Genomic DNA, 18,704 nt, shown 5'->3' with positions numbered 1-18,704 from the left:
AGGGTTTTTCAGCTTAGCAGTCCTCTTCTTCTTAGGTTGCAGGAATCTGAATTCCTAGGTTCTGGGGAGCCCTTATATACTAAATTTAAGGGTGTGTTTAGGTCTGGGGGGTTAGTAGCCAATGGCTACTCGCCCTGAGGGTGGGTACACCACCTTTGTGCCTCCTCCCGAGGGGAGGGGGGTCACATTCCTATCCCTTTTGGGGGAATCCTCCATCTGCAAGATGGAGGATTTCTAAAAGTCAGTCACCTCAGCTCAGGACACCTTAGGGGCTGTCCTGACTGGCCAGTGACTCCTCCTTGTTTTTCCTCATTATCTCCTCCAGCCTTGCCGCCAAAAGTGGGGCCGTGGCCGGAGGGGGCGGGCAACTCCACTAGCTGGAGTGCCCTGGGGTGCTGTAACAAAGGGGGAGAGCCTTTGAGGCTCACCGCCAGGTGTTACAGCTCCTGCAGGGGGAGGTGATAAGCATCTCCGCCCAGTACAGGCTTTGTTACTAGCCACAGTGACAAAGGCACTCTCCCCATGTGGCCAGCAACATCTCTGGTGTGTGGCAGGCTGCTAGAACTAATCAGCCTACACGGATAGTCGGTTAAGGTTTCAGGGGGCACCTCTAAGGTGCCCTCTGGGGTGTATGTTACAATAAAATGTACACTGGCATCAGTGTGCATTTATTGTGCTGAGAAGTTTGATACCAAACTTCCCGGTTTTCAGTGTAGCCATTATGGTGCTGTGGAGTTCGTGTTTGACAGACTCCCAGACCATATACTCTTATGGCTACCCTGCACTTACAATGTCTAAGGTTTTGCTTAGACACTGTAGGGGCACAGTGCTCATGCACTGGTGCCCTCACCTATGGTATATTGCACCCTGCCTTAGGGCTGTAAGGCCTGCTAGAGGGGAGACTTATCTATACTGCATAGGCAGTGTGAGGTTGGCATGGCACCCTGAGGGGAGTGCCATGTCGACTTACTCGTTTTGTCCTCACCAGCACACACAAGCTGGCAAGCAGTGTGTCTGTGCTGAGTGAGGGGTCCCCAGGGTGGCATAAGATATGCTGCAGCCCTTAGAGACCTTCCCTGGCATCAGGGCCCTTGGTACCAGGGGTACCAGTTACAAGGGACTTACCTGGATGCCAGGGTGTGCCAATTGTGGAAACAAAAGTACAGGTTAGGGAAAGAACACTGGTGCTGGGGCCTGGTTAGCAGGCCTCAGCACACTTTAAAATCAAAACTTAGCATCAGCAAAGGCAGAAAGTCAGGGGGTAACCATGCCAAGGAGGCATTTCCTTACAACCGGTTAGGCAAAAAAGCTATAGAAGTGGTACCACCAATAGAAATACTCAGTGTTATGCTCAAACCAGAAAATACATTAAGACCAATGCTGGATCCAGGAACACTAAATAAGTCTGTAAAGACAAGAAAATTAAAGACGACTCCCTTCCAAAAATTCATCTACTTATGGGAAAGGGAACTACATGGCAACCACAGAACTCAAGAATGCTTATCAACATACCAATGAACAAACAACAGACAGTTGCTCTGTTTTGTGGTGGACAAAACATACTACCAATTCATGATCCTAACTTTGACAAAATAAGCTCAGTTGGGATTCACAAAGTGCCTAGCTGTGGTAGCAGCACGTCTCAGACACCGGGTAATACATATCTACCCATACCTGGACGGCTGGCTAGAAAATGAAAGTATGTTCATCCAGTGCAAGGACAACATCACCAGTCATACGGACACTACAAAGACTGGGATTCTTCATCAATGACAAAAAATAATTGCAGCACCTAGAAAGGAGAAAATTGTTTCCTTGAGTGATCCGCGACTCAGAGACCACAAGGATGGTATCAATGGACAAAAGTGTCAAGGCAATTTTAGGGCAGACACACCTCTACCACAAGAGATAAGGTCTGTGTAGGAAGTTGGCTCTGTATGTGCTATTTCAAAGTAAGGAATAGCATGCACAGAGTCCAAGGGTTCCCCTTAGAGGTAAAATAGTGGTAAAAAGAGATAATACTAATGCTCTATTTTGTGGTAGTGTGGTCGAGCAGTAGGCTTATCCAAGGAGTAGTGTTAAGCATTTGTTGTACATACACATAGACAATAAATGAGGTACACACACTCGGAGACAAATCCAGCCAATAGGTTTTGTTATAGAAAAATATATTTTCTTAGTTTATTTTAAGAACCACAGGTTCAAATTCTACATGTAATATCTCATTTGAAAGGTATTGCAGGTAAGTACTCTAGGAACTTTGAATCATTACTTTAGCATGTATACTTTTTACATAAAACACAATAAGCTGTTTTAAAAGTGGACACTTAGTGCAATTTTCACAGTTCCTGGGGGAGGTAAGTTATTGTTAGTTTTCACAGGTAAGTAAGTCACTTACAGGTTTCAGTTTTTGGTCCAAGGTAGCCCACCGTTGGGGGTTCAGAGCAACCCCAAAGTTATCACACCAGCAGCTCAGGGCCGGTCAGGTGCAAAGGTCAAAGAGGTGCCCAAAACACATAGGCTTCAATGGAGAGAAGGAGGTGCCCCGGTTCCAGTCTGCCAGCAAGTAAGTACCCGCGTCTTCGGAGGGCAGACCAGGGGGGTTTTGTAGGGCACCGGGGGGGACACAAGTCAGCACAGAAAGTACACCCTCAGCAGCGCGGGGGCGGCCGGGTGCAGCGTGCAAACACGCGTCGGGTTTTCAATGGAAGTCAATGAGAGATCAAGGGATCTCTTCAGTGTCGCAGGCAGGCAAGGGGGGGGCTCCTCGGGGTAGCCACCACCTGGGCAAGGGAGAGGGCCTCCTGGGGGTCACTCCTGCACAGAAGTTCCGTTTCTTTAGGGGCTGGGGGCTGCTGGTGCAGGGTCTTTTCCAGCCGTCGGGAAATGGAGTTCAGACAGTCGCGGTCAGGGGGAGCCTGGGGATTCCCTCTGCAGGCGTCGCTGTGGGGGTTCAGGGGGGACAACTTTGGTTACTCACAGTCGTAGAGTTGCCGGAGGGTCCTCCCTGAGTTGGTTGTTCTCCACCAGTCGAGTCGGGGTCGCCGGGTGCAGTGTTGCAAGTCTCACGCTTCTTGCGGGGAGCTGCAGGGGTCTTTAAATCTTCTCCTTGTAACAAAGTTGCAGTTCTTTTGGAGCAGTGCCGCTGTCCTCAGGAGTTTCTTGTCTTTTTCGAAGCAGGGCCGTCCTCAGAGGATTCAGAGGTCGCTGGTCCCTTGGAAAGCGTCGCTGGAGCAGGTTTCTTTGGAAGGCAGGAGACAGGTTGGTAAGTCTGGGGCCAAGGCAGTTGGTGTCTTCTGGTCTTCCTCTGCAGGGGTTTTTCAGCTCAGCAGTCCTTCTTCTTGTAGTTGCAGGAATCTAAATTCTTAGGTTCAGGGAAGCCCTTAAATACTAAATTTAAGGGCGTGTTTAGGTCTGGGGGGGTTAGTAGCCAATGGCTACTAGCCCTGAGGGTGGGTACACCCTCTTTGTGCCTCCTCCCAAGGGGAGGGGGTCACATTCCTATCCCTATTGGGGGAATCCTCCTTCTACAACATGGAGGATTTCTAAAAGTTAGTCACCTCAGCTCAGGACACCTTAGGGGCTGTCCTGACTGGCCAGTGACTCCTCCTTGTTTTTCTCATTATTTTCTCCGGCCTTGCCGCCAAAAGTGGGGGCCGTGGCCGGAGGGGGCGGGCAACTCCACTAGCTGGAGTGTCCTGCGGTGCTGGAACAAAGGGGTGAGCCTTTGAGGCTCACCGCCAGGTGTTACAGCTCCTGCCTGGGGGAGGTGTTAGCATCTCCACCCAGTGCAGGCTTTGTTACTGGCCTCAGAGTGACAAAGGCACTCTCCCCATGGGGCCAGCAACATGTCTCGGTTGTGGCAGGCTGCTGGAACCAGTCAGCCTACACTGAACAATTGGGTAAAATACAGGGGGCATCTCTAAGATGCTCTCTGTGTGCATTTTTTAATAAATCCAACACTGGCATCAGTGTGGGTTTATTATTCTGAGAAGTTTGATACTAAACTTCCCAGTATTCAGTGTAGCCATTATGGAGCTGTGGAGTTCGTTTTTGACAGACTCCCAGCCCATATACTCTTATGGCTACCCTGCACTTACAATGTCTAAGGTTTTGCTTAGACACTGTAGGGGCATAGTGCTCATGCACATATGCCCTCACCTGTGGTATAGTGCACCCTGCCTTAGGGCTGTAAGGCCTACTAGAGGGGTGACTTACCTATGCCACAGGCAGTGGGAGGTTGGCATGGCACCCTGAGGGGAGTGCCATGTCGACTTAGTCATTTTCTCCCCACCAGCACACACAAGCTGGCAAGCAGTGTGTCTGTGCTGAGTGAGGGGTCCCTAGGGTGGCATAAGACATGCTGCAGCCCTTAGAGACCTTCCCTGGCATCAGGGCCCTTGGTACCAGGGGTACCAGTTACAAGTGACTTACCTAGGTGCCAGGGTTGTGCCAATTGTGGAAACAATGGTACATTTTAGGTGAAAGAACACTGGTACTGGGGCCTGGTTAGCAGGGTCCCAGCACACTTCTCAGTCAAGTCAGCATCAGTATCAGGCAAAAAGTGGGGGGTAACTGCAACAGGGAGCCATTTCTTTACAGTCTGAAAGTGAAGACAGGGGAAAAGAATGGGCATGATGGCCTCCTGCATTCTCCTACTACTCACATGAGACCAGTACAAGAATGGCTTCAACAATGGTCAGACAGCTGGCCTCACCCCTCAAGCTCACCTTTATTTGCGGGGGAAAATTTGGGTTGTAGACATCAAGACCCAGACCCATGGGATACATATGACCCTGATCCCATGATCACTATGGTCCCAGATTTATATCCTGCACAATCCTTCCCTCCAGAGGATACTGCTAGTTACCAGCAGGTTATAGCAAGGGCAGCTGCTTTTCGTAATGTTCAGTTACACAGAGACCCAATAGAACAGGATTTTCTATTTGATACTTTGACCATTACGCATACAAACATTCAATTTCTTACTGTGATCCCCGGGCATGATTTGTCATGCAAACGACATCTTGAAAGAGCCAGTCTACTCGAAAATTATAACTCTTAGGGTGGACAAAAAGTATAAACCTGCCCCTTCAGATCCAATATACATTAGGCCTCAGGTCCCACTAAGTTCAATAGTGGTGACCACTGCAAGGAATCAAGCTAACGTCTGGACACAGGGGACTCTCCTCCACCAGACGAGGAGAGCAAAAGGCTTGATGCTCCAGGCAAAAGAGTTGCTGTACAAGCAGCAAATCATTGGCACATTGCCAATTCGCAGGCCTTAATTTCAAGGTATGACTGGGCTCACTGGGATGAGATGGAGGAGGTTCTCCAGTATCTCCCAGATGAGCTCGGTAAACCTAGCCAGCAGATTGTTTCAGAAGGGCAAACAGTCTCTAATAATTCCATACGCTGTGCATTAGATGCCGCAGACACAACTGCACTCAGGGTAAACACTATTGCTAAGTAGACATGCATGGCTTAGATGCACTGGCTTCAAGCCAGAGATATAACTGGCTGTGCTCAACATGCCCTTTGACAAGAATCATCTTTTTGGCCCTCAAAAATTAAGAAGCTAAAAAAAAAGATACTGGCACCACGAAGGCCATGGGTGCTCCTCACTCTGAGGCACATAGAGGCAACTTGCGTTGCCCTACATTTAGAGGCAGTTATACAGCAACAACCTCTGAACCATCTACTTCCCAAACAAGGCAACCTTCAACCTCTTACTCTAGAGATTTTTCAGAGGCACCTATAGAGGCAAAAATAAGAGGCTGAGGCAAGTGCACTATCACCTGACGCTCTTCCTCAGCAGCTAAGCACTGACTACACACGTCTCCCCAAACCCCACGCCACACCTGTAGGGGGATGACTTCAGGATTACCACACACAATGGAGACACATAACATTGGACCTGTGGGTCCTCCATTATCCAACATGGTTATTGTCCAGGGCTTACTTCCACACCTCCAAACGCTCACTTTTTCTTTCGCAGTTTAGCTCATGAGCATCTTACTCTTCTGAAGGAAGAGGTACAATCCCTGCTCCTCTTGTGTGCCATAGAGCCTGCCCCACTATAGTTCCAGGAGTTTACTCCCTATACTGTCTCATCCCCAAAATGGACAGATCGCTCAGACCTATTTTGGATATCAGACCTTTAAACCACTATTTTGTCTCGCTTTCACATAATTACTCTTCAAGATGTTTTTCTACTTCTTCAACAAATGGACTTCATGACGACTCTAGACTTAAAGGATGTCTACTTCCCCATCCACCCTGCACACTGGAAATACATAAGGTTTGTGGCTGCAGAAAAACATAATCAATTCAGAGTTCTGCCTTCTCGGAGCACAACCACTCCAAGAGTATTTACAAAGTGTCTAGCTGTAGTTGTAGCAGTTCTCAGAAGACAAAAGATACATGTGTTTCCTTACTTAGGCGACTGGCTCATCAAAGCCAGCACACTACAGAAGTGTCAATCTGACACTCAAACCACAGTAGACCTACTTCACAAGTTAGGGTTCACAATCAACATTTTAAATTCTACCTACAACCTCTTCAGATTCAGCCATATCTGGGAGCCATTGTCAATGCAGAGTTGGGGTTAGGATATCCCAAACCCAGCCTGTAGTCGCAATTCTCAGCTTCCCCTGACCCAAATTCAGGAGAATCACACCTACAGTCAGGACTGTCATTTGCCTCTTAGTGATGATGGCATCCTGTACTGCCATTGATCCCCATGCCAGGCTCCACATTCCTCCCCTACAGCAGCAGTGTCTGTCTTGTCAGTGGTCTGTCACAGGGCCACCTTCAATATCTTGTGTTGTTAGACCGCCATACTGACACTGTAATGGTGGAACACCACCAACCTGTTAAAAGGGCCGCCTTTTCAAAACCCTGTGCCTCTGCTCATTCTGACCACGGATTCATCCCTGACTGATTGGGGCACGCATCTTCAGGACCTCACAGTGCAGAGCCTTTGGGATCTCAGTCACCAAACCATGCACATCAATTATCTACAGCTTCAGCAGTATTCCTAGCCCTGAAAACTTTCCTTCCTCACCGGTCACCCAAAGTTGTCTTTGTCTGGATGGACAACATGACACATGCTAGCCACCACTTTCATGAAGTCTGAAGAGCATGTGTATCTACAGCCACACGTGCCATTGAATTGAAAATGTTACTTACCAATAGATATCTATTTGTAGCATTTAGTTTTGTATGTTCACGTGCCCACCTCCTCCTTCCCAGATGTCTGGGCCATTCCAGTTACCTTATATTTGTACATATGTAAGCACGCTTGCATGGACATCTTTCGCTATACCTCCTCTATACTCTCTCACCTGTCTGTGGGAAAACAATCTTACAAAGGACTCAATGCCCATGCGCAGTATCACCGAGCAGGAGTTGACACCCGATCCTGTGACTCGGAAATGCTTCTTTGGAAAAAAAACACAGCTTGTAGCACTCCAAACCCAAAACTAGTTGCCAGGAGTATGCAGAGCATGTGAAATCACAGCTCTACGTGCCACAAACACATGTCTACACGTTAAGTAACATTTTCCTTCAGGGCTCGAAAAATCTACTCGACCATTTGCTATGGCGAGACATAGTTGATCCGGTTGACAAAGAACAGGTGTTCTGTTCAGTCAGAAAGTGGATGGGCAATAAAAGATGCCTTTATATCATGTTCTTATGTCACATTTGCTCTGTTCAGACAGTTAAAAAGTCAGTTTGTCTTACAGTTAATTTGCCTTCTGACTGCAGAGTTACAGGACTTTGTAAGGTGAACTATGTGACCTCCTGTTGTGAAATAAAAGGAAATAGGATGTCAGGCTTTTCCTTACACACAACCTTTAAATGACTAAGTCAACTGTACAAGCATTTCAAAATATATTCAAATAGTTGTGAAAGCCCATCTTTTTATTTGTGTGATGATAAAACTAGTTTAATAGGATGAAAACAAATCAGTATACTTTGTGTTGATGTACAAAGGATATGTTTTCTGAAACCCAATATTCAAAGATTTATACACTCTATAGTTTCATCAGTAAAGTTGCAGGTGAGTGGAAAATGTTTTGGACATTTTCTGGTAATTTACTGTGTGTAGATGACAATATGCTACCACATCATGGTTTAGTAATATATTTATTAAAAGTGAGTGTTTGAACAAACTGAGAAACACTCCTGCTGTGATGTCAGTGCTGTTAGTAAACTAAAAGAAACTCATGGGCCATGTGTCTCCTATATGTGGGTTAAATTCTTGTGATGCATGCAGCAAACGTTAGTCTACTAAATCAAACAAAAGCGTTTTTATTGTACAGCAGATATGCTGAGCTCCCATATTTGAAGGTGCAATCATATGTGAGTGTGAAGAAAAAGGTGACTAAACTATTTGCCTAGGATCACACAATTTGAGACTCGTTTACGGGTCAAGTACATTACAGTTAGATCGAGTAGATTATTTAAGTTAATTGACCTGCAGGTCTAGTAACATTTGTGTGATATTTTGAGGCCTGCCTCCCTTGATGATGATCATAATTTCACCACGTAGTGCAGGGGGTCTTCAAACTGTGGGGGTGTGAGCCCCCCTGAGGGGGGGGGCTCAAGTGATCCCGGGGAGCACCAGGCTCTGGCCAAAAGAAACATTATGCAGATAACAGTACTATATTTAAAGCAGAAAACACATTTATTGCATTTTTAAAAAGGTAACAGAACTTAACTCCAATGTTTAAGTCTAGGCATAGTCAAACATTGCCAATTTAATATAATAATTGTGGAAAATTCAGAGGGGTGCCCCGGTGATTTTATTTGTTCTTCAGAGGTAGAGGATGGGGAGGGCCATGTCCGCATTAAGACAGGGTCAGCATTAAAAAGCTTGAAAACCGTTGATCTAGTGTTTGGACTCTGAATGCGTTTTTTTTTCTCCTAAAACATTAAATATGTCTCCAATGACCTGTTATGTTGACCCAAAGTGCTGCACACCTCAGACAGAATTAAATAGGCAAAACTATGGGTATTGTTTCTTAATCATTAACTCCTCCCCAGCACCCTGACGTAATTTTAAAAATTAGCTAGATGTCAGTGTATTGGACAAGCCAACAAAAGTGGCATTAAGTAGCATCCAAATGTGCTCTGGTAGCCTATCACATCCTTCAATTTGTAAACATATCTGTCTTCAAGCTGGTAATTAATTGTTAATTAACTTTTTTTCTAGCAAAGAGTAAAAGATAAAACATTTTAAGCTTTATTATAAACTGTGTAGGAAGCTGGCCTGGTGTGTGGTGAGCTGCTATGGTGTTGTCACCTTATACCAGGTCCAGGTATCCCCTATAAGTGAAGTGTAGGCAGTGTCTAGGAAGCCAGGGCTCTCTAGATGTAGCTGTGGATGAGCAACCAAGACTTATCTAGGTGACATGCAAAGCTTATGCAATACCACTATAGGCACACAGCACTATGACACATGAAAGAACCACGCAATGTTACAAAAATAAAGGTACTTTACTAGGGTAACACAAATACTAGAATACTAATAGGCAATCCCCCAACTGGAGGTAAGTAAAAACACTACTATATACACACATTAGCAGTCCCCCACCCAAGGATGTGGAATCGTAAGAGGGGAGCTGGAGGGACTAGGAACCCCAAGAGGTGAGTACCAGAGTGACCCCCAGTGACCAGGAGAGCAGAGGTAAGTACCTGGTTTCCCCCCCAACCCATCTGGAGGACTTAAAAAAAAAAAAAAAAAAAAAAAAAAAGATTGTGCAATACCTAAACAAGACTGTAAGAACCCAAAAGTGGATTCTGGAAGAAGAGGACCTGCAAAGCAAGGGGACCAGATCCAGTTCATGATGGAGTGTCATGTCGTGGCAGGATCCACTACCCACTCTTGTGTGGATGCAGGGCCAGGTTGATGAGGGATGAAGAAACCTAATTGTGCAGCACAGGAGAAGCCAAGGAGCCCCTGAAGTGATGCAGATGTTGTCCCATGTCTGCTGTCTGGTTGCAGCGGGTCAATGGTGCAGGAAAACCACCACAAGCCTTGGCAAATGCAGAAGACAGAAAAGAAGTATTGCAAAACTGAAGATGACCATCAAGGTCCTGGGTTCTCGACCCAAGAAGGGGAGTCCGGGATGACCCTCAGCAGTCGGGAGAGTCACAAGAATAGGATGCAGCCCCCACAGCAACCCACTGGCAGCAGGCACAGCAAACTCAGTGAGGTCCACTCAGCACACATGGAGAAGAGTCCCATGTCGCTATCGCAGCAAAGAGGAAACACTGCTTGACAGTAAGACGTTCTGGGGGCCAGGGCTACATGAAGCCTCAAGCTCACTTGGGGCAGGAGCAAACAAGCTTTGGTAGCTACAAGAGTCGTGGCGCACAGGGATACTGTCCTGCAAGGAGAGGCAAGGGCTGACTGTCTCCTAAGTTAGACAGCTGGCAGAGAGGGCTGAAAATACAACTTCAGACCACCACCTGTGATGCAGGATCCACACAGCTCTGTAGGAGAGCAGATCCAAGCAGCCCGTCATCATTGCAGTTGGTGGCTGCAGATGCAGGGGAGTGACTCCTTTACTCCAAGGGAGATTTCTTCTTGCTTCTTGGTGCAGACTGGAGTCTCGTCGACCTCGGAGAATGCACAGCCGGGGGAATGTTGCAGTTACTGGAAGGAGCCGGAGAAACAGTGTTGCGAAGTGGAGTTGTTGCTGAAGTTGCAAATTGTTGGTTCCTGTGGAGTCCAGTTGCGGTTCCAGTGTCCAGAGGAGTCCTGCTGGAATATTGCACATCAAATCTGATGACCCACCTAAGAGTGAGACCCTAAATACCCCAGGAAGAGGACCTTGCAGGATGACTACCTATCAGGCGGAGGCTGTGCCATCACCTACCCGACCTGGCCACTCAGATGCTCCCAGGGGCCTCTGCACATCTTGGATTCAAGATGGCAGAGCCAAGTGGCCATCTGGAGGAGCTCTGAGCACCACCCCTGCGGTGGTGATGGACAGGGGAGTGGTCACTCCCCTTTCCTTTCTCCAGTTTTGCGCCAGAGCAGGGAACTATGGTCCCTGGACCGGTGCAAACCGGTTTATGCAAGGAGGGCACCAAATGTGCCCTTCAAAGCATACCAGTGGCCTGGGGAGGCTACCCCGCCCAAGCCATGTAACACCTGTTTCCAGGGGGAGATGGTGTTGCCTTCCTCTCCCTCATGAAATTATTTGTTCTGCCTTCCCCCCTGTTTGAGCTGGTCAAGCAGCAGGAGGGCAGACCCTGTGTGTGTGGTGGCAGCAGCGTGGGCTGCCCGTAAAAAAACTGAAGACTGGCAGGAGCAATACTGGGGGTCCTCTAAGGAGCCACCAACGTGCATGGAACCATACCCAATACTGGGAACAGCATTAGGGTATGATTCTGACATGTTTGATATCAAACATGCCCAGGTTTGGAGTTACCATTATGTAGCTGGACACAGGTAAGTGACCTGTGTCCAGTTTATGGGTAAAATGGCTTCCCCTCACTTATGAAGTTCACTCACACACAGGTGTGCACCCTGCCCTCTGGGCTAGAAAGGCCCATCATGGGGATGACGTGGTGCAGTGACCTGTAGTCACGCGGGCCATAATGGCAGTCTGCAGACACATTTTGCATGGGCTTCCATGGGTGGCACAATACATGTTGCAGCCCATGGGGAACCTGTGTTGCCCCAATGCCCTGGGTACCTAGGTACCATATACTAGGGACTTTAATGGGGGCACCAGTATGCCAACTGTGGAGTGTTAAAGTCCTTGCCAACCAAATTTAGAGGGAGAGAGCACAATCACTGGGGTTCTGGTTAGCAGGATCCCAGTGAAAACAGTCAAAGCATACTCACAGCAAGCACAAATTGGGAGTAACCATGCCAAAAAAGGGGTACTTTCCTATAAACTGTGTCTTGGGTTTATTTTTCTAACCTTTTTTCATTATAGAACGACGACGTTCTACTCCTGCACCAAAAGAAGAGGAGAAGGTGAATGAAGAACAGTGGTCTCTAAGAGAAGTTGTGTTTGTGGAAGATGTCAAGAATGTTCCAGTTGGCAAGGTTTGAAAAATTTGAAATATTGTCCTGGAAAGAGCAGCTCTTGCTTTCAGATAATCGTAAATTATCAGTAGTGTTATTTGCCAGTGTCCAAGACTATTTATACTGTGGCCAAACTGTTTAGAAGCCGTACTCCAGGGTATCAAGGTAAACAATGCATTATTCAAAGTATTATGATTCTGTTCTAACCCCTTTCAGCCTCCCAAAAATTGCCATTATGTATACTATATAAAATTTGACTGACTCATTGTAGGAAGCTGGCTCTGTATATACTATCTCAAAGTGAGAGATAGTGTGCACAGAGTCCAGGGGTTGCCCGAGAGCCGTGACCGAGGCAATAATAGATACTAATGCTCTGTGGTAGTGTGGTTGAGCAGTTAGGCTTATCAGAGGGTAGTGTTAATCATTTGTTGTACACACACAGGCAATAAATGAGAACATAAACTCAGTGACTTAATTCCAGGCCAATAGGTTTTTATAGAGAAAAATATTATTTTTTTAATTTATTTTAGAATTACAAGATTCAAATTGCAGGTAAGTACATTAAATGTAAGGTACTTTGCATATGTATAGATAGGACTTTGAATCAAAACAGTAATATACACAGTTTGGCATAAAATGGCAATAAGCGATTTTAAAAGTGGACACAGTGCAAAAATCAACAGTTCCTGGGGGAGGTTAATGTGGTAAGTAAAGCACTTAAAAGTTCAGTCTCCGGGGCATAGGTAGCCCACCGTTGGGGGGACACATCCCTATTGGGCTAAATCCTCAAAAGCAAGTTGGAGGATTTTCTAAGGAGGGGGTCACTTCAGCTCTGGTCACCTTAGGAGTGGACCTGGCTGAAGGGGTGACTCGTCCTTGTTTTACTCATTATCTCCCGGACTTGCTGCCAAAAGTGGGGGCTGTGTCCGGTGGGTGGGCATCTCCACTGGCTGAGTGCCCCGGAGTGCTGTAACACCAGGCTTGAGCCTTTGAGGCTCACCGCCAGGTCTTCCAGTTCCTGCAGGGGGAGGTGTGAAGCACCTCCACCCAGGACAGGCTTTGTTCCTGGTCACAGAGTGCAAAAAGGAACTCACCCCACATGGCCAGAAACTGGTTTGGAAGTGGCAGGCTGGCAGAGACTGGTCAGCCTAGCAATAGCAGTTGGGCTGGCATGCAGCAGGGCATCTCTAAGATGCCCTGTGTGTGCATTTCTCAATAACTCCTACAAAGAAAAGAATGCTGCCCAAGCTCGACGCAGAAGGGGAATGTGCTCCAAGTTGAAATAAAGGAGACGGCACATGTTGAGACAGGAGCATTCCTTTAACATAAAGTGGGTTTTCATGCTTCTGAATCCTGTCAAAACCATCAATTGGAACGAGACACTATGAGGCAGAGCGTGTCTATGTTGAGCCACCAGAGCCACATGAAGAACAACAAAAGATTTTCTATGATGAAGAATACCTTAGTGCTCTGAATTTTCAGAGACTGATAACATCAAAGGCCAATGGCATGAACTCAACGTGACTTGCCAGAAGAGGGAGTTTACTTGTCCCTGTAACAAAGTACCCTCTTTTCGGCTTCACTGGGATGCTCATAGCCAGGACCCCAGTGATTGTGCTATCTTCCTCTAAATTTGGTTGTTACTGTCTTTGTACACCCCACAGTTGGCACACTGGTGCCTCCATATAAGTCTCTAGTGTATGGTGCCTAGGTACCCAGGGCTTTGGGGCACCAGGGGATCCCCATGGGCTGCAGCATGTATTATGCCACCCATGGGAGCTCATGTAGAATGTGTCTGCAGACCTGCCTTTCCAGCCTGCGTGAAAAGGTGCATGCACCCTTTCACTTTAGGTCACTGCACCAGGTCACTATAAGTCACCCCTATACAGGCCCTCCTTGCCCATAGGGCAGGGTGCAGATACCTGTATGTGAGGGCACCCCTGCGAGAGCAGAGGTGCCCCTAGGAACTCCAGCTTCATTTTCCTTGACTTAGTAAGTGCGGGGACGCCATTTTATGTGTGTACTGAACACAGGTCACACTACCTGTGTCCAGTTAACGGTTACTCTGAACCTGGGCTTGATTGGTACCAAAGTTCTCTTCCAGGGGATCCTAATCAATAGTCATAAACAATAAATATTCCCACCCTCGTGCGGGGATCCCGGAAAATATTTCCGCCCCGTGCGGGGATCCCGGAGCATATATAAAAACACATGTAGAAGTATGAAATATATATGAAAAAATAACATGTTCGATGGCATATGTTGCTGCAGATACACATGTTTGGCACAGTCCGCTGCCTGGTGTTGGGCTCGGAGTATTACAAGTTGTTTTTCTTCGAAGAAGTCTTTTTGGTCACGGGACCGAAGGACTCCTCCCTCTTTGGCTCCATTGCGCATGGGCGTCGACTCCATCGTAGATTGTTTTTTTCCGCTGTCTGGTTCGGACGTATTCCTTTTCGCTCCGTGTTTCGGTTCGGAAAGTTAGTCAGAATCTCGGAAGAAAGCGTCGGTATTGTTCCGTTCGGTATCGGGATAGTTAGGTACATCGACACCGATCATCGGAAGACTTTGGGGCAGTTTCGATCCCCCATCGGGGCCTGGTCGGCCCGACCGCGTGCGACATCGAAGCCGATGGAACGGACCCCGTTTCGTTTCTGCCCAAAATGTCACAGTAAGTATCCTTATACAGATCAGCACTTGGTCTGTAACTTGTGCTTGTCCCCCGAGCACAAGGAGGATACCTGTGAAGCCTGTCGAGCCTTCCGGTCCAGAAAAACACTCCGGGACCGAAGAGCCAGGCGTCACCAAATGGCGTCCACGTCGACAAAACAACGTTTCGACGACGAAGAGGAAACATTCTCGGTTCCGGAATCAGAATCCGGAGACTCCGACGTCGAACAACAGCAACAAACTGTGAGTAAGACGTCGAAAAGTAAATCCATCGACAAACCGAAAGCCCAGGGGACGCCACTGCCAACAGGCCATGGCTCGACCCATAAATCAGGCGACCCGTCGAAGGGGCCGAAAAAGGGCACGCCCATAGCGAGACAAAAACAAGATACCGGCACCGAAAAACATCGGCACCGAGAATCCATGCCGAAAGGAACAAAAATTCTGTCGGTGCCGAAACCGAAAAAAGATTCTCTCTCGGCGCCGAAAAATACCACACCTTCATCCTACTCAGAGGAACAAGGACTAAGTGGCCAAATGCACAAATTTGGACAAGAGCTCCAAAGTGTAGAATCGGACTACACACAAAAGAGACTGTGCATCCAGCAAGATACAGGGAAGATATCAACCCTTCCCCCAATCATGAGGAAAAGAAGGATCGGACTTCCAAAGGATGACACACAACCACAAGCCAAAGTGGTTAAAAAAGTCACGCCTCCGCCCTCTCCTCCACAGGCATCGCCGGCACAAACACCGCCACAAATGTACTCACCAGCGCAAACTACCATAAGTCATGACGATCAGGATCAAGACGCTTGGGACCTGTATGACACCCCAGTGACGGACAATGATCCCGAGTCATACCCCACAAAGCCGTCACCGCCAGAGGACAGTACCTCATACTCGCAACTGGTGGCTAGGGCTGCAGACTTCCACAATGTCCAACTGCATTCCGATCCTATAGAGGATGATTTCTTATTTAACACCCTCTCGGCTACACATAGCCAATATCAATGTCTCCCAATGCTACCAGGGATGTTACGGCACGCAAAACAAATTTTTGAGGAGCCCGTAAAATCAAGAGCCATCACCCCAAGGGTGGATAAGAAATACAAACCACCACCCACAGACCCAGTGTTTATTACTTCGCAGTTACCACCCGACTCTGTGGTAGTAGGGGCAGCTCGCAAAAGAGCAAATTCACATACATCTGGCGACGCCCCACCTCCGGACAAAGAAAGCCGAAAATTTGACGCGGCAGGGAAAAGAGTGGCGTCACAGGCAGCCAACCAGTGGCGCATCGCAAATTCACAAGCGCTGCTGGCCAGATATGACCGCGCACACTGGGACGAGATGCAACTTCTCGTAGACCATCTTCCCCAGGAATACCAAAAAAGGGCGCAGCAAATAGTGGAAGAGTGACAAACGATCTCAAACAATCAAATCCGCTCTTCACTAGACGCAGCCGATACTGCAGCAAGAACAGTCAACACTGCTGTCACCATAAGGAGACACGCTTGGCTACGCACTTCAGGCTTCAAACCTGAAATCCAGCAGGCTGTCCTTAATATGCCCTTCAACGAGAAACAACTGTTTGGCTCGGAAGTGGATACAGCCATTGAAAAACTTAAAAAGGACACAGACACGGCCAAAGCCATGGGCGCACTCTACTCCCCGCAGAGCAGAGGCTCTTTCAGGAAAACTCCATTTAGAGGGGGGTTTCGTGGCCAACCCACAGACACCACCAGCCAACAATCAAGAACCACACCATATCAGGGTTCCTTCCAAAGGGGAGGTTTCAGGGGATATCGGGGGGGTCAATTCCCAAGGAGTAGGGGAAGATTCCAGACTCCAAAAACACCTCCACCTAAACAGTGACTTTCACGTCACGCAACCCCTTCACTCAACACCAGTGGGGGGAAGACTAAGCCAATTCTACCAATCTTGGCAACAGATTACAACAGACAATTGGGTATTAGCAATAATCCACCATGGCTATTGCATAGAATTCCACAACTTCCCACCAAACATCCCCCCCAAAAACACGCAAAATGTCACAACATCATTTAGAACTTTTAGGACTAGAAGTTCAAGCACTACTGCAAAAGGATGCAATAGAATTAGTACCAGTACAACAAAAAAACACAGGAGTTTACTCCCTGTACTTTCTAATTCCAAAAAGAGACGAAACATTGAGACCAATATTAGATCTCAGGACACTAAATACCTACATCATATCGGACCATTTTCACATGGTCACACTACAAGACATCATTCCACTGCTCAAACAGCAAGATTACATGACCACATTAGACCTAAAGGATGCGTACTTTCATATACCAATACACCCTTCTCGCAGAAAGTACCTACGGTTCGTATTCAAAGGAATACATTACCAATTCAAGGTGTTGCCATTCGGAATAACACCTGCACCAAGAGTGTTCACAAAATGTCTAGCAGTAGTAGCAGCACACATCAGGAGACAACAGATACATGTGTTCCCTTACCTAGACGACTGGCTAATCAAAACCAACACAGTAAAAAAATGCGCAAACGACACCACCTTTGACATACAAACCCTTCACAAACTGGGGTTTTCCATCAACTACACAAAATCACACCTAGAACCGTGTCAAACACAACAATATCTAGGAGCAACCATCAACACATCAAAAGGAATTGCCACTCCAAGTCCACAAAGAGTGCAGGCATTCCACAAGCTAATAAGTGCTATGTTTCCAAACCAAAAGATACAAGCAAAATTTGCGCTAAAACTTCTAGGCATGATGTCATCATGCATAGCCATTGTCCCAAACGCAAGACTACACATGCGACCCTTACAACAGTGTCTAGCATCACAATGGTCACAGGCACAGGGTCAACTTCAAAATCTGGTGTTGGTAGACCGCCAAACATACCTCTCGCTTCTATGGTGGAACAGCAAAAATTTAAACAAAGGGCGGACATTTCAGGACCCAGTGCCTCAATACGTTATAACAACAGATGCTTCCATGACAGGGTGGGGAGCACACCTCAATCACCACAGCATTCAAGGACAATGGGATATACCCGAAACAAAATTTCATATCAATTACCTAGAACTGTTGGCAGTATTTCTAGCGTTAAAAGCCTTCCAACCCATAATAACACACAAATACATTCTTGTCAAAACAGACAACATGACAACAATGTATTATCTAAACAAACAAGGAGGAACACACTCAACACAATTGTGCCTCCTAACACAAAAAAATTGGCAGTGGGCGATTCACAACAACATTCGCCTAATAGCACAATTTATTCCAGGAATACAAAACCAACTAGCAGACAACCTTTCGCGAGACCACCAACAAGTCCACGAATGGGAAATTCACCCCCAAGTTCTGAACAAGTACTTTCAAATTTGGGGAACACCCCAGATAGATTTGTTCGCAACAAGAGAAAACTCAAAATGCCAAAACTTCGCATCCAGGTACCCACACCGCGAATCACAAGGCAATGCTCTATGGATGAATTGGTCAGGGATATTTGCGTACGCTTTTCCCCCTCTCCCTCTCCTTCCATATCTAGTAAACAAGTTAAGTCAAAACCAACTCAAACTCATACTGATAGCACCCACATGGGCAAGACAACCTTGGTATACAACTCTACTAGACCTTTCACTAGTACCGCATGTCAAACTACCCGACAGGCCAGATCTGTTAACACAACACAAACAACAGATCAGACATCCAAACCCAGCATCATTGAATCTGGCAATTTGGCTCCTGAAATCCTAGAATTCGGACACTTGGACCTCACACAAGAATGCATGGAGGTCATAAAACAAGCTAGAAAACCTTCCACTAGACACTGCTATGCATCTAAGTGGAAAAGATTCGTTTACTACTGCCATGCCAATCAAATACAACCAGTACATGCCTCTACTAAAGACATAGTAGGATACTTACTACATTTGCAAAAAGCAAATCTCGCTTTTTCA

At 47.0% G+C, this 18,704-nt stretch overlaps 1 protein-coding gene across 8 annotated transcripts in view; it reads left to right on the top strand.

Annotated features, from left to right (window-relative positions):
• The window catches only part of UBR5 (ubiquitin protein ligase E3 component n-recognin 5), a 1,605,594-nt gene that overhangs the window by 336,559 nt on the left and 1,250,331 nt on the right, over positions 1-18,704 (top strand). For all 8 annotated transcript variants that reach the window (XM_069220579.1, XM_069220580.1, XM_069220578.1 and 5 more), the window contains one exon: positions 11,961-12,073. In XM_069220579.1, the coding sequence (XP_069076680.1) occupies positions 11,961-12,073 (113 nt within the window). The remainder of the gene's footprint in view (positions 1-11,960; positions 12,074-18,704) is intronic.

Source organism: Pleurodeles waltl, chromosome 2_2, assembly GCF_031143425.1.
Source record: "Pleurodeles waltl isolate 20211129_DDA chromosome 2_2, aPleWal1.hap1.20221129, whole genome shotgun sequence".
NCBI lineage: Eukaryota > Metazoa > Chordata > Amphibia > Caudata > Salamandridae > Pleurodeles > Pleurodeles waltl.
This window is presented reverse-complemented; position numbering and strand designations above follow the sequence as displayed.